The following is a 25,312-nucleotide window of genomic DNA, read 5'->3' as shown; positions in this document are numbered from 1 at the left end:
GAAAAAGCAAAGTGGTAGAGAAATTATTCATAATGAGTTCAGACTGATATGCAATGAAATTAAGAAGATGAAAATTTATATTAAACAACAGAAACTTGTGTTAGAGCTGAAGTTTACTAAGCCTATTCTCTTGTCAATTTAGGGACGTTCTTTAAAAAATATTTTTTTGGGGCGCCTGGGTGGCGCAGTCGGTTAAGCGTCCGACTTCAGCCAGGTCACGATCTCGCGGTCCGGGAGTTCGAGCCCCACGTCAGGCTCTGGGCTGATGGCTCGGAGCCTGGAGCCAGTTTCCGATTCTGTGTCTCCCTCTCTCTCTGCCCCTCCCCCGTTCATGCTCTGTCTCTCTCTGTCCCAAAAATAAATAAACGTTGAAAAAAAATTTTTTAAAAAAATATTTTTTTAGTGTTTATTTATTTTTGAGAAAGAAAGAGTTTGAGCGGGGAGGGGGGTGGGTGGCAGAGAGAGATGGAGACACAGAATCCGAAGCAGGCTCCTGGCTCTGAGCTGTCAGCACAGAGCCCGAGGTGGGGCTCGAACTCACGAACCACGAGATCATGACCTGAGCTGAAGTCAGGCGCTTAAGCCACTGAGCCACCCAGGCGCCCCAGGGAGATTCTTTTAATAAATAATGAGCAAAGTTAAAAACAACATTGGGAAATATTTTTTAAAATTCAGGCAAATATTACATTATAATTAGGCCATTTCCATATCGAAAACACACAATTTTCTCAGGAATTAGAAATACCCATGATTTCCATTACATTTTAAATAAATTCTTTATGGCTTAATGATAGCAAGTGTAACATCCCCTTCTGTGAGTCATTGGGTGTTTCTATGGTTTTCCCAGCTCAACTAACTTCTAACGATTAGCAGAATTTTTCAAAGACAGCTTTCATTTAACTTTACTTAGTTTCAAAACAGTATATCTAACTTCCTCTTTTTTTTTTTTTTTTGGTTCCAAGAATATGATTTTTTTTTTTACTTAGCATTTTTATTTAGTTAAGAGTTATTTTCACCAAATTCTTAGAAAAGGATCACTACCCTCATTGTATCATTAGCCTTGTTGCCTTTATTCTGAACTCAGGTATGAACTTTAAAACTGGAAGGAATATTAAAGATTATTTAGTCCAGACCCTCACTTTGTAGATGAGGCACCTGAAATCCAGAGGGCCTAACCCACTTTTCTATGGTAACACAACTTGTCTGTGAGAACAAGAACTAGGGTCCAGGGGCGCCTGGATGGCTCAGTCGGTTGAGTGTCAGACTTTGGCTCAGGCCTGATCTCATGGTTCATGGGTTTGAGCCCTGCATCGGGCTCTGTGCTGACAGCTCAGAACCCAGACCCTGCTTCAGATTCTGTGTCTCTTTCTGCCCCTCCCCTGACCATGCTCTGTCTCTCTCTCTCAAAAATAAATAAATGTTAAAAAAAAACAAACAAACTGGGATCCAGACCTCTGCACACCTAGTTAAGGGTCCTTCTACACCTGGATTTCTCCCCGAAAATGTGGGTGTTTGCCATCTGTTTCCATATAATTGAGGACGATAGGGCTTTCTGAAAAGTTCCTTTTTCCCCAAAGGGCAACTTTTCCACAATGGGCAGTTGCTTATACATTTGAAATCACTACATCATAGTTGCTGCCCTATCAGTCCACGTCATGGGGTGCAGGGGAAGTGCTTTTAAGGACTTCCTTAAAAGGATGTCCTTTTTGTGTGGTTTGGCTGTGGGCAGCTGGAAATGGCAGTGAAACTCAGGAGACCACAGTGAGAAATGGGAGAGAGAGAGATTAAGAAGAGGCATCAGTTAGCCTCAGGACTAGGAACAGAGCCACGGAACATCACATGCCTGGCATTCCAACCCAGAAGCTAATGCTGGCATGAGGCTGCTGGCCGTGTAGGACCATACATGAAGGCTGCTGGCCACATAGGGCCATACAAGAAGGGTAGCAGGGCAATCATGGTCCTCTGAAAACCTAAAGAACACGCTTGTAAGAAGTCAGTAGGAGAAATCTCCCACAAGCTTCCATCATCGCTCTCACCCGACTGGCCTACTCTATTGGCAGCCTTATGCTCTGTCACTCTTCCTTACTACAGATTCACCCCGTCTAAGGCCACCCCCTCTACTGGCACCCCGGGGTCCTGTCTCCTCTGGCCCAAGCAAGGAACATCATTTTAATGAGTGTCACCTTCTAAACTATCCTGCACCATCAATTTTCCCTTTTCTGTTGAATCATTTTGATTAGCCGTTGAAAAGCTGTTTCCACCCACTTAAAAAAATAGAAAGAAAGACAAAACAAATCCAACCAAACAAATAAAAACTCTTGGCTTCTTTTATCCTCAGCTCCTGCTCATTTTCTCTCCTCTTTATAATCACACTTCTCAAAAGTTTTGTTATTCCAGCTGTCTTCCTTTTTTCTTTTATTCTCTCTTGAATTACTTTTTTAAAAGAAAAGTTTATTTATTTTGAGAGAGAGAGAGAGAAGGAGAGCAGGGCAGGGGGAGAGAGAGTGGAGAGAGAGAATCCCAAGCAGGCTCCCCACTGTCAGTGCAGAGCCCGATGTGGGGTTTGAACTCATGAACCGTGAGATCATGACTTGGGTGGAAGCTTAACCGACTGAGCCACCCAGGCGCCCTGTCTTGAATTACTTTTAGTAGCATAATTTTCCCTCACTATTCCACCCAAATGCCTCCTTTCTGAATCACCAATAACTCCTGGGTTGCCAATTCTCACTCCACATCTTACTTGACTTACCAGCAGGTGTAAGCTGATCAATCAAGTACTTTCTTCGCTTGGTTCTTTGGACATCACACTTTTCTGTGGTCCTTTGTCTTTTACCGGCCACTCCTTCTCCGGCTCTTTTGCTGGTTCCCTCACACCATTTCCATTTCTTAACATTGGAGTGCCAGGGCTCAGTCCTTGGATAGCATGCTTTCTTCTTCATTTACTCCCTGATAACTTCATCAAGTCTGTTTCCTGACCCTCAAACTTATACCCCCAATCCTTAAATCTTCCAGAATCTAAGCTCTTTTATCTAATTGCCTACTCAGTATCTGTTCCTTAATATTTAACAGGTACCTTCAAATGTGGATGCATCCAAATCTGAGCTTCTGATCTTTCACCCAAATCTGCCTCTCCCATGATCTTCCCCAACTCAATAAATAGCACCTCTGTCCTTCCAACTGCTCAGGCCCAAGATCTTGGCATCTTCAAGATAAATTTTGAATCTGCTCACGGCTCATCACCTTCACGGCAAACACCCTGGCACAGGCAAGTATAATCTCGTATTTGGGTACACGCAGTAGTCTCCTAACTTTAAGGTGACTGTGTAATTTATCAAATATGTCCAAAGTGGAATACTTTTAGGGAAGAAAAGAATTGCAAAAGAGGATGACTAGTCTTTAACTGATCTATAGCAGTGTAAACTGGTATTATGTGTGGTAACTAGGATGTAAGGTCATCTTATCTACCTGGTTTCCTGTTTTACCTTGATCCCTGAACACTATTCTTACCAAAGTGATCTTGTGAAACTTGTCAGGTCATATGACTCCTTAGCTTGAACCATCTACTGGAATATCATCTCACTTGGTGTGAAATGTCTTTTCAACGACTCCACATGATCTGCTCCTTTGTTACCTCTCTATCCTCTTTTCTACTACTCTCTCTCTCTCTCTCTCTCTCTCTCTCTCTCTTGTTCCTTCCACTTCAGCCACACTACCTTCCTGATCTTTTCTTGAACTTCCAGGTATACCACTGCTTCTGGAGCTTTGCACCTGCAGTTGCCTATGCCTACAAAATCTCCCAGTTATCTGTTTGGCTCACTCCTTTACCTCCTTCAGGTTTTGACTGAAATATCACCTTCACAGTGAAGCTTAACTTATGCCACCGCCTACAAAAATTGCACTCTGCTTCTCATTATGCTTCTTCTCTGCCTCATTTTCCTCCACAGCATCTGATGTCCTTATATTTGTGTTTATTGTCTCTTTTTCTCCAGTAGAATGAGGGTAGAAATTTTTGTCAGTCTTGTTCATTTCTGTATTCTGAGCACCTAGATTAGTATGTAACACATAGTAAATGCTAAATAAATATGTGTTGATTGATAGAATAAATTAATTTTTTAAATGTGTATCTTTGAAACAGAGACAGAGAATGAGCGGGGGAAGCACAGAGGGAGAGAGAGAGACACAGAATCCGAAGCAGGCTCCAGGCTCGGAGATGTCAGCACAGAGCCCAATGCGGGGCTCGAACTCATCAACCATGAGATCGTGATCTGAGCCAAAGTCAGATGCCTAACTGACTGAGCCACCCAGGTGCCTCTAGAATAAATTACTTTTTAAAGCATAGTAGCTTAATTAATTTATTAGTTTTTTTCTGACTGGCAGTCAATATAGATGGGTGGACGGATGGATGGACAGATGGATAGATAGATAGATAGATAGATAGATAGATGAGAGATAGAATGGATATGCATATTTTCTTTCTTATTTCACTTTCCTCTTCCCTTTCATACATTCATTCATCCATCCATCTTTCCTTTTCTCTGTGCTACATTGACACAATTTATTCACATTTAGATCTTATTAAGCTCATTTCTTTTTGATGGGGGGTGAGAGGGGTAACAAGGTAGTCACTTACCAGGACATGATCCAAGAAAAGGGCACGGGAGGATAGAGAGAGGTACATTAGACTTCAGTAGGCTCTGACTCACAGCATTTCACTCACTTCTTACCAAAAATAAGGGCTGCATATATCCAAGCAACCATTTCCCAAACTGTGAACTCAATGATTTCAACATAAGAATAAACAAATGTTCTCAACTGAGCATGAGATCATGAAGGGCAGTACTGTATAATAGCTGGGTTTTTCTTAAGTAAGAAATTACATTTCATCAAAATAGAAATAATTATTTGTAATCACTGAAATTTTATGACAGAGAGATTCTAATATGCCCCAAATTCCTAACACCTGAAAATATATTGATTCTTTCTTATCCATAGCCAAACTATGTTTAAAGGTTTCTAATCTATATAAAGTTTTTCATGACTGAGATTAAGAAAATCAAGCCAATGTTATTAATACCCAAACTCCAAAAGAGGAAGAGAGAAAACCACACAGTGGGTGTGAAATTCCTTCCTTCTCTATTAGGAGTTTTCACTGAAAAAAGAAGTTTATAGAAAAAAAAATACACTCCAAATCCAGGAAAACATAAACAGCAGATGGACAGAAAGTGCCAAATCACTGTTTCTTGACTCAGACTCAACAGTGTTTGAAGTCAAATTTCTGTAGGTTGCAGCTTGCTCAGATGAGGACGTTTCATTCAATTACCTCCAAACCTCTCCTGGCACTGAAGTTACCTGATTCCTTATCTTGAACCTGTCTGAACACAGCTGTGGTCAGGATACTGCAGAAGTTTGACAGTGATGGTGTATACATTCTGTTTTTGGTTTTCTCTGACCTCGTTGGCTATACCTTCCCAGTCTCTCTGCTCAGTGTCCAAGTGCTGGAAGTGGTTCTCCTCTATTTCTGCTTACTAGTTAGTGATCTCATCTAGACACTCCAAAATTTATATTTCTAGCCCAGAATTCGCTGTTGATCTCCAGACACATAACAAGAATCATTTTATTTGACAACTGTATTTGGATGACCTCTCAGTTTGGTTTTGGTTTTTTTTTTAGTCCAGAGAAGAATCTTTGATTCTCACCCTATCCCAAAGTCACTCCTTTTCTAGGTTTTCTAGTTGTGTCAGTCTCAGTGAATTGTACCACCATCCAGCCTAGTTGCTTAAGAGTAAAGCCTAGGAGTTAATTTTAATTTCCCTTTCTCTTATTTCCTATTTTCACCCCACAAGCAAGTTCTATGGACACAACCTCCAAAATAACTCCTGAATTCTGTCCATTTGTCTTCATCTCCATTATTACCACTTAACTAAAAGTTGCCCTCATTTCCAATGGAACTTACTGAATTAGAATGTTATTTTTTTAATTTTTTTTCACGTTTATTTATTTTTGAGAGATAGAGCATGAATGAGGGAGGGGAAGAGAAAGAGGGAGATACAGAATCCAAAGCAGGCTCCAGGCTCTGAGCTGTCAGCACAGAGCCTGATATGGGGCTCGAACTCACGAACCGTGAGATCAAGACCTGAGTCGAAGTCAGACATTTAACCGACTGAGTCACCCAGGCGCCCCGAATTAGAATGCTATTTTTTAATATGAAATTTATTGTCAAATTGGTTTCCATAAAACACCCAGTGCTCATCCCAACAGGTGCCCTCCTCAATGCCCATCACCCACTTTCCCCTCCATCCCACCCACCATCAACCCTCAGTTTATTCTCAGTTTTTCTAAGAATCTCTTATGGTTTGCATCTTTCCCTCTCTGTAACTTTTTTTCTCCCCCTTCCCCTCGGCCATGGTCTTCTGTTAAGTTTCTCAGGATCCACATAAGAGTGAAAACATATGGTATCTGTCTTTCTCTGTATGACTTATTTCACTTAGCATAACACTCTCCAGTTTCATCCACGTTGCTACAAAAAGCCCATTTTTCATTCTTGCTCATTGCCAAGTAGTATTCCATTGCATATATAAACCACAAATTCTTTATCCAGTCTCACCGCTGTTGCTTAACATAGTGTTGGAAGTTCTAGCATCAGCAATCAGACAACAAAAGGAAATCAAAGGCATCAAAATTGGCAAAGATGAAGTCAAGCTTTCACTTTTTGCAGATGACATGATATTATACACGGAAAACCCGACAGACTCCACCAAAAGTCTGCTAGAACTGATACGTGAATTCAACAAGGTTGCAGGATACAAAATTAATGTACAGAAATCAGTTGCATTCTTATACACTAATAATGAAGCAACAGAAAGGCAAATAAAGAAACCGGTCCCATTCACAATTGCACCAAGAATCATAGAATACCTAGGAGTAAACCTAACCAAAGATGTAAAAGATGTGTATGCTGAAAACTATAGAACGCTTATGAAAGAAATTGAAGAAGATATAAATAAATAGAAAAACATTCCATGTTCATGGATTGGAAGAATAAATATTGTTAAAATATCCATACTACCCAAAGCAATCTACACATTCAATGCAATCCCAATAAAAATTTCACCAGCATTCTTCTTGAAACTAGAACAAGCAATCCTAAAATTTGTATGGAACCACAAAAGACCCTGAATAGCCAAAGTAATATTGAAGAAGAAAACCAAAACATGAATGTTATTTTTAAAGTTAGGGCACATGGTGCCTTAATCGGTCTTCCTATCTTCACTGGTAACCCAACAATCCTTCCTCCCTTGAGCAACCAGAGGGATTATTTTAAATATGTCAGATTGTTTATTTTTAATTCTTTAAATTCTCTCTTATTACACCCAAAATAAAATCTCAACTCCATCTTCTTAAAAATCCTGTATAATTTGGTCTCTGCCTATTCCTTCTGCTTTGCATGCCCTTTCCCAAACTTTTCATGGCAGGTCCTTTCTTGTGATTCATATCTCTCATCATTGCTTCCTCAGAGAAGGGTTTGCTGCTTATACACTGTCCCACACTACCCTGTTTTAATGTGGTACACAGCACTTCTTACCATCTCCCCCTTCGGCAGATCCTAAGTTCCTTGTGAACAGAAACTGAACCCTTCGAGTTCATTATTACAAGTAGTCTGGCATCTGGGCAATTCTTAGAAGGTTCTCAGTTTGTATTCATCGAATGAATTCATGAATGGATATTCTACTACCATAGAGCTATTTTGTGATAGGCCCAACCCTTCTCATCCCTATTTCTTTCCCTTTCTTTATTTTTTGAATGGTTGCTTATCTGGTGTAAACTTACCCAGTTCTCTTAAAGTTGGCCCAGAGTTTCAAGTGGATTCACCAAGACCAGAAGTTATGACTGGTTGCTGGTTGAAGCCGCAGTTGCATGTAGACAAGTACGTTCTTGTAAAATGACATTTCTTAGCGCAGATTTGATTCACATTTGTATTGACTGCCAAAGGGAACTGTCATCACATACCCCCATGGTACCGTGAAACTACTGACAACCTACAATTCTTAATAGGATGATGGGCTCAATGCCCTGCAAACAGTACCACTGTTGGTAGATGTCTTCTTGTGGATGCTGATCGGTGACATAATATTTGAGAATCTTTGGCAATTGCTTTGAGGCTCTCTACCCTTGCACATACCATCCTGGATTACTTTATATTATACTGGACTCAATCGTAGCCTGGTTTCTTCTCATAGATGTAGATCCTGCCCTCCATGATACCAAGTAGAGCCATTGCAAAGAGGCTTTTATCACAGAGAAACCGACCTCAGGGTTAGCCAAACCGTTTTGGTCCTAGCTTTAACAACATCGTTCTGATTCACACTAGCCTTAAAAATCTGTGTGCCAGAGTTGCAGGTTTCTGTAAAGTAGAATTCATATGACTTCTATGGACACCGAATGAATGCTATAAAGGAACATAAAATGACTAGAATGAAAGTTCTATGAAGTAAAAGATAACTGCAATCAGTTATTACTAAAGCAAAATGTTATTTTACTTCTTTGAAAGATAAAATTTGGTAGAATGTATTCAACTTTGAGGTCTGTGTTGCAGTTTGGTTCAACAAATATCTTTTGAGCACCTACAGTAGGCAAGGCCATATGTGTTATGGAAAATTGAAAGAACCAAAAAACAATAATGTGATGAGTGGAATAGAAAATAGACTTCTAGACAAATGGATGACAAGTGAAATTATTTAGTTTTCAGGGGGAAAAAGGCTGAGTTCAGGCACATTATATACAGATTGTCTTGTTTTCAGAGAGCAATGATGTAGAAGCAGTATTTTGTCTGATATTTAGATCACAAAAAGGAAAACCTTATTGATTTTAAGAAATAATTTTTATGGAAACTGGCCTTCCCTTCTTGAAAAGTTTAAAGGACCTTTCTACACTGGTTTAAGTAGTCCTGCCTGCTAACAGGAAGATATGGAACCTCAAAACCTCATGATAAATTTGGGCTGGGAACTATCATGATTTTTACTCATACGCCTGTGTAGTGTGAGTATAATTGTACCAGCTCAGGACTTTAACTCATACTCCTGATCATATATCAACCATAATGTCACATTATGGCAACAGCGAGGCTCTCAATAGGCTCCCTAATTGCTGCTTTGGTAAGACCCACCTCTGAACAAACCAAATGAGTTAGAGAAAGCAGCTAGGACCCAAGAAACACTTACAGCCTCCTGTAATCATAAAGCTGGGGAAAAGAAAGGCATGGGAATGTGAGCATAATCTTTAAGCAATTCCAGTTACCTGGAAACAAGTTTTGAACGGACTTTTATATCCACGAAGGACAAAATCAGAGATAGCAGTTGCAAGTGATAGGCAGGCAATTTTTTTTTAATAGAAAGATCACACAACGTTGGAAGCTGGTGATCTCCACATTCCTAGAGTTGAAGTACAGACCGTTGGGGAAGAAGAGCAGATTGCCCGCAGTGAATGAAATTGAACTCATGGTTCTCAATGGGAGGGTGTTTGTAAATTTGTAGGCATGTTTTTAATAGCCACCAGGAAGGTTGTTAACTGGGCTTCTGTAGGCAGGAAGCAGAAATGCTAGATGTTCTGCAATGATCAAGAAAGCTCCAAACAGAAAAACTGTCCCAAGTCCCACATCCCACATATGTTTGTAATGTCATACCAAAATAAATCCACTATAAATGTAATTGCAAGTACTTTATCACATAATAATGTTAGAAAAGATTTTCCGGAAGTTGAGTAAAATAATTTAGAAGAAAGTTGTCATTAAGAAAAATACCTAAATGGAATTAAGGTGTTATTTACAAATTACTCAATAATTTACTTTTTCTGCCAATAGTTTCTATTTAATATGTTATGTATCTCCAGCTACCTATTTAATTTTATTTATTTATTTAAAAATTTGTTAATGTTTATTTATTTTTGAGAGAGAGAGACAGACAGACAGACAGAGTGTGAGTGGGAGAGGGGCAGAGAGAGAGGGAGACACAGAATCCAAAGCAAGCTCCAGGCTCCCAGCTGTCAGCACAGAGCCCGATGTGGGGTTCAAACCATGCGATCATGACCCGAGCTGAAGTCGGATACTTAACCAACTGCGCCACCCGGACAACCCAATTTTAAAGGGTGTCAGTGTGAGGATTTAATTTTTGCCATGGCCAATAGAAGACAAAAAGATTTAAGACTGAGTGTTTTATGCACTGAATTATAGAGAAAAGCAACTACTGGGGAAACTAAGGAAAGACTGTGTTTTGTTTTGTTTTGTTTTGTTTTGTTTGGGATTTGCTACGAGTTTTCTAAAGCTACATCCCTACCAGCAATGGTACTCTGGGTGTTTGTTTAAGCTGCTAATAAAACACCCTGGATCAGTCTTTACCTACAGCTACACCTATAAACATAGGTGGTGAGAGTGACAATTTGACACTCTTAGGAACAGACTTAGATACAGACTATAAATTAGCAGACATCCGAAACAGGATGTCAGTAAGTTGCATTAAGTGTTTTGAAAATATTCTGATTTTCAATATTGCCATTCTCTATACTGTTAATTTTCAAAATATAAAAAGGAGATCTCTGCTGTGAAAATCACACATTGAAGTGCATTCATTTCTAGGTGGCCCCTCTTACACTGACACTACCCCACAACTTTTTGCCAATCCATTCTCTTGCCTGCTGCTGATTATAGACTATTATCCCTGAGGCCCCTTTATGTATCAGAAACTAAATGTATACCTCACTATGTGGAAAACTGTTGAATGTAAAAGATGTGTTTTGTGCTAAATAGTGTCACTTCCTAGTTGTATTTCATAATATAAATAATTATTTTGACACTACACTACACAATCATTTCCAGCTCATTTGCAAGAATATTACACTTTCCTCATTTCCCCTCATCCACAGCCTATTATTTTTCTTGGCATGTTCTCTTTACTTTAATTAAGGTTATTTTCCTCTTTCTCTCATCACATGCAAATACATGTAGTCTCTTACTACTTATCCTAATTCGAACTTTTATTCAAGGGTCCACTTGTACTTATGCTTGCTCAGTTATTTATTCACTCCTTTATTTCCTTTTATACGTGCATGGAAGAACTACTGATTCCTTTACTGCTTGTAAACTTCAACTTTTTCATTTTAATTATGTGCAGTCATTAGACAATTCCATTATGACTTACAGAAGCACTGTATCTGAACAAATACACAGGGAATCCATATGATTTTGTTATAATTTTTTCTTTTACCTTGGTTTTACACTACAGTTAGGACATTATATCAACTTTGAAAATCAGTATGTGGGTTATTTTATCTATAAGTCTCAATTTGAGATATTAAAAAGGGCATCACATAATACTTACATGAGAAAGGAATGGTGTCTGATAGGGGTTGAAAGCACTGCACTAGATAATCTCTAAGGCTTTTCCTTTTCTAAATTCCTAAGACTTCTTCGTTTCTCTAATCTCACTAAGGATGGGGAATACTCCTGACTCCCAGAATAGCAAAAATTCCATTCACAGAAACCTATATTAAGTTGAACGAGGGTGCCTGGGTGGCTCAGTCGGTTAAGTGTCCGACTTAAGCTCAGGTCATAATCTCACAGTTCATGAGTTGGAGCCATGCGTCAGGATCTCTGCTATAAGCACAGAGCCTGCTTTGGATCTTCTGCCCTCCTCTCTCTCTCTCTGCCCCTCTCCTGCTCATTCTCTGTCTCTCAAAAATACATAAACATTTAAGTTGAACATACATGTTTATGTTGCACTTATGAAAGAGAGTGAACATTTTTCTGTTATTTCATCGAATTGAAAAGACCATGACAAATCAAGAGATGCAAACACTAGTTCTCTGGGCATGACTATTTTCACAAACACCCCCATGTATATTTTTCTTACCTAGCTTGACAAGGCGGAGCATGGAGGTATTACTTCCTCTTTCGGTGCAAGCGGTTACTGAGAGGTTGTAGATATCTCCTGGAGGCAGACTGAGAATCGCAGTCATGACATTGCGTGTTACCTGAAAGATCCATCAAGATTGAAGGTTTAAACTTCTAATGAACTTGAACTAGAATACCACTCCAAACAACTACAGGGCTATGGTAGGCATTCTCTCTATTCTATGCGGCTTTCTACAGTTGATTACAACCCTACGGATACTTTATTTCCTTTGAAAATTATATGAATTCCTCAACTGAACCAAATGCAAGGTAGCTCTACACGTGCACAATAAATATCAGAACATTTTTGCAATTAATCCTCTATTTAGAATAGGTACTACTCTGATACTTTTCTTCTTATTCACAGCAAATTTTAGAAAAGGCAACTGCTAGGTGTCTGCTGATATGTATATAACTCAGCCCTAGCTGAGAAGCTAGAAGACACCTAGTCATATCTATAGCCACCTGGTTTCTTAACTAAAGACTACATTTCCTAGTTTCCTCTATAGCTAGAGGGAACCATGTGATCTACTTCTGACCAATGGATCACAAGTGGAAGTCACATGGGCAGTTTATACTCCTGTCTACACTCTGTAAGTGCTGGGCCTCCCTATCTTCTCCTTTCCTCTCCCCGCATGCTAGAATATGGATATAATGATAAGGTTCAGCTATGCAAATGAAGACTACACAGTTCTAGAAGAAACAACAAGACAGAAAGAATCTGGACCCCTGGATGATTGATCCTTTACAGCAGAGGTGCTCTGACAGTTCTATGCTAGCATGAGAGAAACAAGCTTTTATTTTCTTCGAGCGATGCTTTTTTTTTTTTTTTACAGTAGTTTAGTCTGTACCTTAACGCCATGTCAAAAGTGTAATGAAGCAGGAGAAAAGAAATCAGTATTTCCAATGTACCCAAATATTTAGGTATTGGTGATATATGGAGAAAATATCAAAACATATTAACTGTGGTTTTCTTGAAAATGTTTGACATCCTGAATAAAAACCTCAAATCATAACTTTCAATGTAAATGATGAGTAGTTTTAACGATTAGAGATCACTATTAAAGATTAAAAGGTAAACCCTCTGAAAGGAGGAATTTAATTTTTTTTACTGTCCCTTCTCCGGAGCCCAAAACAGTGCCAACTGGCATAAACCATTTGTTTAACGTTTCAATAAATGTTTGCTTAATGGTTTTCAAGAGTTCATGTAAATAAACGTTCAGATGCCTGATATTGGGATTCAAAAAAACATACACTCTTTTTAATTTTCTTCTTTCCTTCTGCAACAACCATCCAGTGTAACATTCTAGAATGGGAGAGGTCAGTTGTGTCGTCCCCATATGTCCAACTGATATATAACAGACTGTTGAAATACTCCACAGATGTGATTTCTGGAGCAACTGGGGCTACAAGGAAGGGAAGAGGCACATTTTAGTTTAATAAGAGACTAATAATAATTAAAGTACTTACCAACAGAGCATGCAATCCCATGTAGAGTTAACTTAGAGAATTAAAATTCACACCATAAAGGGGTACCTGGTGCCTCAGTTGGTTAAGCATCGGACTCTTGATCTTGGTTCAGGTCATGATCTCATGGTTCGTGGGTTTGAGCCCTGCTTTGGGCTCCTCACTGACATCGTTGAGCCTGCTTGGGATTCTCACTCTCTGCCCCTCCCCCGCTCACTCACATGCTTTCTCTCTCTCTCTCTCTCTCTCTCTATCTCTCTCTATCTCTATCTCTCTCTCTCTCAAAATAAATAAACTTTAAAAAATTCACGCCATAAGATGGTCCTGGGGATCCCAGGACCTCTCAGTAACATAATGAAGGTTGGTGGTAAAAGCTGGGCACTTATTTCCTGGGTCCCCACCTTGTATGGCCCAGACACAAGGCGGCCAGACCCATCTGTACCTGAGGATATCAGGTCTTTTATATTGATTTCATAGTTAGAAGATTCCTAAAATGTTCACTTCTTTGCATCCACTTGTTGCATCAATAAATTAATAGTATAAGGCATTATCGAATTGATTTTCCAAGCAGTACCGGAAAACTTGGGGTCCTATAAAAGTATATTTTTTATTGTGGTATAGCAAAGATGTTTATAGAAATAAAGGGCAGTAAGATCAATGATTAGAGGGGCAGAAAATAAATATTGTTTATATAAAATCACAAAGCAATACCATTGATCATGTCTAACCAGCACCTTGCAAAAAGTAGGCTCTTAATAAATGTTACTGAAGCAAGTAGCAAGGAAGGAAAGAAGGGGCTCTTTTATCACACCACAAAGCTAACTTCTAACACTGAGTTTCTTCATTTATTTTACATTCTGACACATTTAAATGCAAATTTTTTAATGGGGAGGAGAGTTCATTACCAGCTTTATAATATATGAGCGCTGAATGTATATTTTAATTATTTTTTAAGCTTAACTGATAATTCTGAAGATTTTAGGAAACACACACACACAGGTGAAGTTCAGTTCCCTGTGCATGCTGGTTTGGACAAGCAAGTGTTCCATTCTGAGAGACAGCACAAGACCAAAGGAAATATCTGGAGGAGAATTTCTATAAACCATGAGGATTTAGTTTCCTCGATATGCTACAAGTACTCGTAACAAACATTCATAACTATGCTTTCTAGAACAATTTTTACGGAAGAGACTTGTAATATAGAGTGTAAAATACATTTCTGTAGCTAGCAAGTAACACAAACCCAAATCGTATTTCAGAATAGTCTAATAAAGAGAATAATACCTATGGCTTCTTTCCTCCATTATATTTCTATGTACTTCGTTATACATATGTATCTATACTTATATTTTGCCAAAGGATATTTTCTCATGTTTTAATTCTAGTGAGGACAAGAAACACTTTTAAAATTGCAAACCCGGAAACGTATTTAAAATTGTATAAGTATTAACACAGATCCCCGCACATAAATAATTAACTAGATCTTTAGATTTTTGTATGCCATGTTGTTGCCTTAAAATTCAGCATATTGCTGAAAGGCCACAAGATGTCACTATTTGTTTATTAAACATAATTTGGTACACTGGCATAATTACTACTCATTTGACTTGCAGACAAAGTTGCCTAACAAAGACAGTAGTCCAGAGATCCTAATAAATCACACCTTATTCAAATATTTTATTCCTGTATCCTTTTATATCACACTATTTGGCGTTTTGGATCACAACTAAAAGCACGGGAAAGAGAAGTGTGATATCCTTGTTTCCTTTAAACTTGAGACGAGGGAAGAAAAGCAAAACGAGATAAGGCAAAGATTTCAATTGGCTTTAAAAATAAGTCAGTGCCCATATATATTTTAATAATGATTTATATTATATAATTTACTTCTCACACTACCTGTGAAATATTATTATGCCTATTTGACAGATGGGAGAGTTGAGACTATCTATATTCATATGCTTAGGTGACAACGTGAAGGGACAGTGTCAGCATGACTTAGGAGATAGCCCCAGGAGGGCTCGCTTCGGCAGCACATACACTAAAACAGGAGGTTGTCCCAGCAAAAGATAAGGAGTTCACAAAAATCAATTTGTTGGAGACAATAGACTGCTCACCTAGCCAAGCAGCTCACTTATTAACCATAGAACTATTCAGACTTGCCAGGCCCATAACTTTTGCCAGGTCCCAGTCAGTTCCCAGCTCTGAAAGGCACACCTAAGCCACTTGAGTCCAGAACTCCAAATCCTGTTAATGGTTCATTTCCAGTGTCCCCCTTCAGAGACACCATAGAGAGCCTGGCAAGGTGGTTTTCTGCTTTATTGCAGAGAGTTCTAAAACACTCGGTCTTGCTCTATTAGCTGGTTGTTAGGTCACATTTTGAATTCTGCCAATGAGAAAAAAGAAGTCGAGGATCATTAGGACAATTTGCTCAAAGTCTGATAGCTAGAATTCTGGAGGGCCAGGTCTGCTCAATCACGTCTTCAGATGCAAAGTCTGGGCTCCTTTCAGACATCTCTGTCTGAGGGGGAAAAAGTATTCTCAGAAAGGCAATGTCAATAAAGTTAAGCTGTATGAATTATTTATATGGTAAATGTAACTAAAATTAAGTATGCAATTATTAATATAGTCAAGAAGCTCACACATTACTCATCACATAATTGGTATTTTCTACCTTTTTGATATTTTGGTAGTCTTTCACTTGTCTACTCTAGTATTACTATTAATATCTGGAACACAGGGAGCTCCAGATATTGTCTAGTAAAGGAAAGGGATATACTATGTATGTTGATAGTGTAAGAATTCACATGATTAATTTCTTCTTTTTTTTTTAAGATTTTTTTTTTTAATTTTTTTTTCAACGTTTATTTATTTTGGGGACAGAGAGAGACAGAGCATGAACGGGGGAGGGGCAGAGAGAGAGGGAGACACAGAATCGGAAACAGGCTCCAGGCTCTGAGCCATCAGCCCAGAGCCCGACGCGGGGCTCGAACTCACGGACCGCGAGATCGTGACCTGGCTGAAGTCGGACGCTTAACCGACTGCGCCACCCAGGCGCCCCAAGATTTTATTTTTAAGTAATCTCTATACTCAACATGGGGCTCGAACTCACAACCCAGAGATCAAGAGTTGCATGCTCTACCAACTGGGCCAGCCAGGTGCTCCCACGCAATTAATTTCTTTGCATTTTCTTTCATTGATAAAGTCTGACAGAGTAAAACTAGATGTCCAGGGAAGAATACATTTTGGTAACATTTTTCTTCACCTAAACATATTTTTCTCACATCTTCTCTCAGTATAACACTAATTATAGCCTTGTAGTCCAACCAAAAGTTCCTGAAAAATCATAGTTCAAATAGGATTCAGAAATAGTCAGTGTTTCTTTGATGAAATCCCCCTTTCATTGCCATCTCTGACCACCTCTGTTATCTATCTCTGCTATATGAAAATGAGTTAACAACTGTTTCAGTGCTTTTAAAAAAAACCCCAAGGCTTACAAAAGTTAACATGCGCAGGTTACACAGGGTAGATGGCCGATCCGTGATTCAAACCCAGGTCCATCAGTCTCCAAAGCCTGTTTTAACTCCTACTGTGGACAATACTGCCATCAGCCTGTGACTTTAAAACTTTAATTAATAAGGAAATGGAGGCACTCTAGCAAACAAAATCATTGAGTGGGTAAAATCAGTTGAAGCCCAAAGTTCTGTCTGCTACATCTCTATTCTAATCGATTCCAAACAGGGGCACATAAATAAAGGACAATGACTCAGGATGAAAATGTATTTTGATTTTCAAAGACTATCATTTAAACAAATAATGAACTTTCAGAATCAAGGATACTAGCTTCCATGAGACTGAGCTTCAGTCAGTGCTGGGTGAGTGCCTAGCGCTTTCTGGAGATATATCTCTTCAGAAACTCCTCAAAATGGCGTTCTCTCCCCGTGGAAGCCGTTCCCATAACACCACTCACCTGTTATGAAGCTTATGGTGGAGCTGTCGCAACAGCTCAGTTCTGGGTCTCCCCATGTTACCATGGTAACTCGAAAGTTGTAGTACCATGCTGGCAGCAGATTGGCTATCCTCTAAAAAGAGCAAGGAGACAAAAGAGCAAGGGGGAAAAAATCCTATTTTTGGAATAGAGTTACTTTTATTAGGTCATGAAAATTATCAATAAGTATTTTTTATTTTCCTTCCCATACCTTTTTGTATTGTATGTATATACATGTATGTATATCTGCATGTAAATAGAATGATCTACAAACAGAACTTTTAAAAAAGTGATTCATAGGTATTGAGTCAAATGTTACTAATATTGGTCTCGTTTTGCAGTTTCCTACGTTGTATTACGCATGTGAAATAGTACTTATTTGTAAGCGACTGTACATACACATTCGCCTATTTCTACAAAAACTGGCCTCTCACGACTTTGTGTTCTCCCAGTTTGGACCATAATCATGCATCCTTATTGGGTGGCAAATACCAGAGTCATCAACCGGGTAGAGGGCAATCGTGCACTTCATGTGTGACCTGTGCCTTAGAAATTATTCCAGCCTCAGAAAGCGCAATCTTTCCCTGCTCTCTTGAAAAGCATCCTCTAGTTGCACCTGGTTGCAACCAACCTCAGTTGGTTAAGCGTCCAACTTCAGCTCAGGTCATAATCTCACAGTTTGTGGGTTCGAGCCCCACACTGGGCTCTGGGTTGACAGCTCAGAGCCTGGAGCCTGTTTCAGATTCTCTGTCTCCCTCTCTCTCTGTCCCTCGCCCGCTCATACTCTGTCTCTCTCTCCTTCAAAAATAAATAAACATTAAAAAAGATTTTTTTAAAAAGAAAGAAAAGCATCCTCTAATAACCTGACATCATAGGTATTTAAGTGATGTGTAGATGTTAAGAATACTCATCACTAGTGTTAAAACAGTGTCAACTAATTATTGAATGACTAACAGTAACTTTTTGTGTTTTCCTCCTAGGGACAGAGAGGGACAATAAGCTCTTAGCTCTATTAAAACGTGGATATGCCCAATTAGGGATGAAAGCATGCTTCACATAATTATTTCTCTCTCAATCTCTCTCTCTCAATCTCTCCCTCGGAAAAAAAACAGTCCTACACGCAAAAACAACTAAAAAAATCTTGAAGGTAGCAAACCACCCATGTGTATTTACAGGTAACTTTTTCTGACACACTTGGTACAGAAAGGCAAATTTCTTTACACAGGAAGTGTGACGGCTACTTAAGGAACCATTACCACTGATGCAGTTAAGGAGATAGTCGCTGCTATTTCATAGTATGTTGTCCACTCTGATGTCATTGTTGCAGGGTTGAAATAAAACATTTCAACTACATATTTTCTGAACACTCCTAAGTAAGGTCTGCTCCAGCTCAGAACCACTGCCGTAGGACCCAAGGGATAGAGCATTAAATCCTTTATTCCTGTTGGAACTAGAAGAAGCAGGGAAAGATGAGAAAAGAGAGCCAAGAAGAAAGGTTTAATATCTTTTCAAATGTCTTAGAAATGGCTTCAAACTTCTTAAAACTAGAGTTTTTGCCCTTCTGATATGGTCATTGAATAAATCATATTTGCCTCCGATGTTATTTTTCTGAGTAATAGTTGCTAACTTTAGACCCCAGGTTATACAACTGTAGTCATTTATGACTCTGGATGTAGAATATTGGGTGAATGAGTATGGACCCCCCATATATGATGCTAATGACTTGGGCATGGACACTGCGTCCCCCTCCCCACCAAAAGTACTCTGATAAAATAATTCTTGAGGCTGGCAACTTACCGATAGCAAATGTCACAGGATCTGAAGGTGGGCCAATCAAAGGGCCTTTTCTTAGATACATCACGACCTGGTACTGGGCACCGGGAACCAGATTTTCAATGATAGATTTGCTTGAGTTCACCTTTAAACCAAACACCCAACATGATTTATTTAGAGGTGGGCTTTCAGAATGTGACACAGAGGCTGATACCATATTCAGGGACTCTTTGTGGAGCCGCAGACGCCTTTGAAATCCAGAAGTCTTTGCTCGTTCTGGGGAAGGTCAGATTTCAAAATTAGCATGATTTATAGTTTATGTGAACACTGAAGGGAACCCGGAACATTCAAATTCTACGGCTGGATTTAATAAGCCCCGTGAACTGCTTTATACCATCAATGTCAATTTGAACCATGTACACTAGAGACACATCAGCCTCTAACCATAATCAAATCAGCAATACCATAAGGGTAGTCTGACATCCTAAATTGTAGTGTCAGCTAAAAACATACAAAGATCAGTGCAGGAATGTCTTTGGTCTCTCGTCACTAAGAAGCATATAATATCTAATTATAGAGAAGGAAATGACCTCAGAGATTATCTGCTCCAAATATCTCATTTAATAGATCAAAACAGTAAAACCAGGAAATGGCCAAGGTCACATATTCAGATGCAGTGTTGGGACTGGAAGCCTAGTGTTGTGACCTCCAATGGCTGTTACAGGCAAGTCTGGGACTAAGCATCAAGATACAGTAGGAAATGCTTCTGAAGGCTATTGTGACCCCTTAAAATAATGTTGTAGAAAATATTTCTCATATAGATGAGCCCTTCTTTACTGTTCTTTTTTTTTTTTTAACTTTTGGTTAGGTAACAAATACAATATAGAGAAAAACAACCAACAGATGAACGAAATGTACATTAAAAAAAATGTACTTATTAAAGTTAAATGTTGGCATGCACTAGGATTAATGGTTCAGTTTACAGGTCAAGAAATGTGACCTTTAATGCCTATGATATTGAAGACAGCCTTGCTTAGTAGAGAGAATACAGGTTCTCTATTCAGACTGCCTGAAATCAAATCCCGACTCTACCTCTTATCAGCATGGGAATTTATTTATAATTCTTAGCGTGGCTTCATGATTGATAAACTATAGATAATACTATTATATACCTCACAGGTGAGGATGCTTATATACCTCACAGGTTTCTATTGAAACTAGAGATTCAATAAAGATAATTCACTCCTCATCAATTTTTGGCCTCTAGGGTGTATAACATTGTAAAATTACTGTGGAAAGGACCAGAAAGAAATCAAAGAAGAACAATAATGTTGACAGCTTACCTATGCTATAAGGTTTTTTTTTAAGCTTCGTTATGATTTTAAGAATAAATACAGAATTCATGGATATGAATTTTAAGCCTTTCTAACACCAGAAACTGATTCTACACAATAGGAATTGTTTAACTTGAGTTGGGACAACTTGCTCTAAATGTAAGTAGGGGGAGCAGCATACCATAATTTCTTTTCCAGTAACTTAAACAAAATAAAATGAAGTTGAATTCATAAAATAGCATTTCCGCCCCTTCTTTCCTACTCACTCATACCAGAATTTTTTGCCCATGTTTTACTTTTTTAAAAATTATTATTATTTTCACAAGTCTATTTATTTATTTTGAGAGAGACAGAGACAGAAAGAAAGAGCATGAGTTGGGGAGGGCAGAGAGAGAGGGAGACAGAGGATCCCAGTCAGGCTCCGCACTGAGTGTGGCTCAGGGTTCCACCTTGTGACTGCCAGATCACGAGTTCATGACCACGGAGATCACCACCTGAGCAAACATCAAGAGTTGGGCGCTCAACTGACTGAGCCACCCAAGCGTCCTTGCCCATGTTTTAGAATGTGAATTCTGCTGGAAGCCATCTAGGTAAAGTTAGCCAACTAGATATTCTCATCTGATGGAGCATTTCCTGAAGAGACAAACTATGAATAAGAATGTGTATGCTGTGCACAACTAAGCAACATTGGCTTATTTCTTTAAAATACATTTTTAAATGATAAAACTAATAATGCGCATTGCAAAAGTTATTCACCCAACAGAAGAGCAAATGAAGTTAACTGGCAATTTTTCTATCCTCCTCCCCCCCCACTTCCAGCATTTTGGGGGACAATCTTCCAGACCCTCCTACACACATATATAAATAAACAATATTATATTGAACCATATAGGTGTTGCATTATCAATGTCGCTCCGAACTTTCCTTTAAGACTTAACAACATATTATGCACATGTAGGCATGCCTGTGAATGTTAACCTAGCTCATCAATCACTCCTTTAGAATATTTAGAATAGCAGGACAGACAAAGCGTAGATTACTTCAGGGTGGCGTTAAATCTCTTTGGTTTGATAATATTTTAGGCAACTACTTGATTCTGATTATTCAAATGACTACCTGAAGTCATAGCCACTTAAGTTTGCCATCATATTTAATATCCTGAGGGTATTTTACTATTGAAATAAGTAAGAGAAAGGCAAATATAGTATGATTTCACTGTGAGGAAACTAGAAAGCAAAACAAATGAACAGACAAAACAAAACAAAGCTCATAGGTATGGGGAACAGAATGGGGGTGGCCAGAGGGGAGAGGGGTTCACAGGAAGATGACATGGGTGAAGGGGGTCAAGAGGTACAAACTTCCAGTTATGAAATAAACAAGTCACGGGGCTGTAACATGCAGCGTGGTGATGACTATAGTTAGTAATATTGTATCGCCTATCTGAAAATTGCTAGGAGAGTAAATCTTAAATGTTCTCATCCCTAGAAAAAAAATTTTGTAACTTTGTATGGTGATGGATGGCAACTAGACCTATTGGGATGGTCATCTTGCAATGTATGTGACTCTTGAATCATTATGCTGCAACCTGACATTAATATAATATAATGTGATAATTATACCTCAATGCAAAAAATATGCCATCATAATATATTCATCCTAGGGACATGATTCGATTTTTCAATAAGAAGCAACTATATGTATATACATCACACTACTAAAAAAAAAAGGAGAAGAGGGCAACGGTGTTGCAAATAACCTTGGTAACAATTAATAAACACCAACTCCTTTCTGCCACCCTGTTTTCGAATATTTGCTAAGCTGCCAGCTGGTATCTGTGCTTTTATCCCTCCACACTCTTTATTTATCTTGGACCGCCTTGGGAGTAGGTACACTGCACTCTACTTAGTAAATAATGTGTATAATATGTATTTTATTCTCCAGAGGATCATTCCACATCCCCTTCCCCAATTTTCATCCCATCTTTGCATTTCACTATTTCCTCTCTCCCTTTCCCAGCTCACTTGGTCTCCATTTCAGAGAATTCTGTTCAGCCCAATGCCTCTCCAATGAGGCACCAGTCCTTATCCCTCTTCAGCTAAAGAAATAGGAGGAAAGATGTCTTAGCACAGGAAATACATGCAGACTATTAAATAACAGGGTGTGTAAATTGTTGGAAGGCACTTAGGGACCAAGGCAGATCACATTAAAAATAAATATACAGGGGCGCCTGGGTGGCTCAGTCGGTTAAGCGGCTGACTTCTGCCCAGGTCGTAATCTCGCAGTCCGTGAGTTTGAGCCCCGCGTCGGGCTCTGTGCTGACAGCTCAGAGCCTGGAGCCTGTTTCAGATTCTGTGTCTCTCTCTCTCTGACCCTCCCCTGTTCATGCTCTGTCTCTCCCTGTCTCAAAAATAAATTAAAAAAAAATAAAATATACATACATATATTATGTAATGTTTTTTAATCCTGAAATTTAGGATTGTGTGTGAGTCTTCAGAGAAAGTACTGAGAGCACGTTTACTTTGAAGAATTGACAGGGTCCTTTATGTATAACACTGATGGAGCACAGACTTTATGTTCCTCATATATTTATTAATGAAAAGCACCACGATGGTTGTTAGGGGGCATGCAATGCAAAACACCCTTTTCCACAAACATTTGTTGCCCGCAAACTTATACACGAAACAACAACCAGACATGAAGAGCACATGCGGGATTTGGACAAGTTCAAATTAATGGGTCCATGGAAGGCCAGACTCTAAGCCTCATGAACTCAAGGTTCGAGTCAAATTTGTTTTATTTCTAGGATCTTGCACTAGGACCCACCTAGCATGCAGAAATCAGCGGTGGTATAAGGGAGGGTAACGGTACTCGCAGTAACTCTCATGGATGACCTGGGTGATATATAAACAACGATCCTGTGGTATAGTCAGTGGTAGATGCCAAGTCGGGAGAGTGAAAGTATCGAATAGTGAAGCATTATCTTAAGTAGTCCCGCCTTATCTGCAGGGGATTCTGTGTTCTAAGACCCCCAGTGGACGCCTGAAACCATGGGTAGTACCGAACCCTGTATGTACTCTGTTTCTTCTTATACCTACATACCTATAAACCTATTGTAAAGTTTAATTTATAAATCAGGGACAGTAAGAGATCAACGATAACCAATAGTAAAAACAATTACACAGTATACTGTAATTAAAGTTGTGTGAATGTAGTCTGTGTCAAAGACTATACGCTCTCTTCTTATGGTGCCGTGACACGATAAAATGTCTGTGTGATGAGACAGAGTGAGATGAATGACGTAGAAACTGCGACCTATCGCTAGGCTACTATTGACCTTCTGACTATATGTCACAGGAGGATCATCTGCTTCTGGCCCGTGGGTGACCATGGGTGACTGAATCCATGGAAAGTGAAATCATGAATAAGGGGAGGGACTACTGTATGTGTTTAGCCTTAGAATCACTCTTATTTTTGAGCTGCAGGAAATCTTGAATTTCCTGTTGAATGCAATCACAGTACCACTGCAGACAGAATTAAAGAACTATTAAATTTTTTTTTTCTGGATAACAGTTGCTTTAGGAAATAAGCCCAAGTCAGACAGGTACTGGTGATACTGTCTTCTGGATTCTTTTGATTAATGGCCACGTGACTGCAGGCCAGTTTTTGAGACTTTTTGAATAATGTTTCCTCGTCTAAACATATGTGTGTGCCTGTGTGTGTGTGTGTGTGTGTGTGTGTGTGTGCGCGCGCATGCATGAGTGTATAGTGAGGCAATGGATAATGTTGGTGTAATAATAAAATCTTCAAAATGTTCCTGTGCTAATTGAGATAATGCCTCACACAGTGAGGTCTAGATCCCGGGTCTAGATCCGGGCGGGTCTAGATCCCACCCTCCATTCTAAATATTGGCCTTCTTGCCTGTAATCCTTAACAGTTTCATGTTTGCATCTCAAGAAGGCACTGTCAAAGTACACTTAGACCAGCCTTTTCTGGCTCATTTATAATTTACAAACTCTATCTATACCGTTAGCCTTTGGCTTCTATGCAAAAGATACAGAATTTGTACATCAGATGAAGGGCGAAGCAATGTACCTTGGAGCAGTCAAGTTCTATGTCATGTTCTGTAAGAGAAACGGATGTTTCTAGCAATGTAACCAGTCAGCCGTTTTCGGTAGGCTCAGGAAAGGAAGCTAGTAAACTGCACAGTGAGTCGTGATTACAAGTTAATCTGTTTAGCATATTTACTCCTTAATTTAATTGAAGTCAAGGGGTAGCCTCATCCTCAAGTAAAAGCGTATCTCAGAACTTTTAAGCCTTTCTGGCACTCCAAAGGCCAGGATTCCTAAATTCATCTTATCAGTTTCAAGTTTCTCACTCTTTGAATTTCATTAAATGCCCTAAAAGCTTTCATATAGCAACTGTTGTATTTGAGTATTACATTTCCAGTGTATGACACACGAGTTGATAATTTTACCTGCGGGGAAGTAAATACTCTGTTTGTAAGACACCAAGAATCAGTACATTTGACCGTATGAAAAAATAAAACCAAGTTTTGGGAAAGTACGGCTGGGCACCAGGCTCCCTGTGGATACTTCTGGGCGACGGACTGCAGGATCTGCCCCGGGGCCCACGTGGCAGGGTTTCCCTCCGGATGGATGGTTGGGCCTGAAAGCTCACTCTGGTAGCCATTCCCAGAACTAATGATTTGCACCCCATTTCCACTTGCCCTTCATGCTCCCTTGTGCTCAGCTAAGTCCTATTTCTCCTTCAAAGCTCTCCTCAACGGGGCACCTGGGTGGCTCAGTGGGTTAA

At 39.2% G+C, this 25,312-nt stretch overlaps 1 protein-coding gene across 2 annotated transcripts in view; it reads right to left on the bottom strand.

Moving 5' to 3' along the window:
- Positions 1–25,312, bottom strand: part of PTPRO (protein tyrosine phosphatase receptor type O) — a 240,097-nt gene that overhangs the window by 56,793 nt on the left and 157,992 nt on the right. For both annotated transcript variants that reach the window (XM_043561933.1, XM_043561934.1), the window contains exons 8-12: positions 19,191–19,311; positions 18,650–18,843; positions 17,376–17,487; positions 13,196–13,347; positions 11,901–12,021 (exon numbers count right to left, since the gene is read on the bottom strand). In XM_043561933.1, the coding sequence (XP_043417868.1) occupies positions 11,901–12,021; positions 13,196–13,347; positions 17,376–17,487; positions 18,650–18,843; positions 19,191–19,311 (700 nt within the window). The remainder of the gene's footprint in view (positions 1–11,900; positions 12,022–13,195; positions 13,348–17,375; positions 17,488–18,649; positions 18,844–19,190; positions 19,312–25,312) is intronic.

Source organism: Prionailurus bengalensis, chromosome B4, assembly GCF_016509475.1.
Source record: "Prionailurus bengalensis isolate Pbe53 chromosome B4, Fcat_Pben_1.1_paternal_pri, whole genome shotgun sequence".
NCBI classification, from domain to species: domain Eukaryota; kingdom Metazoa; phylum Chordata; class Mammalia; order Carnivora; family Felidae; genus Prionailurus; species Prionailurus bengalensis.
This window is presented reverse-complemented; position numbering and strand designations above follow the sequence as displayed.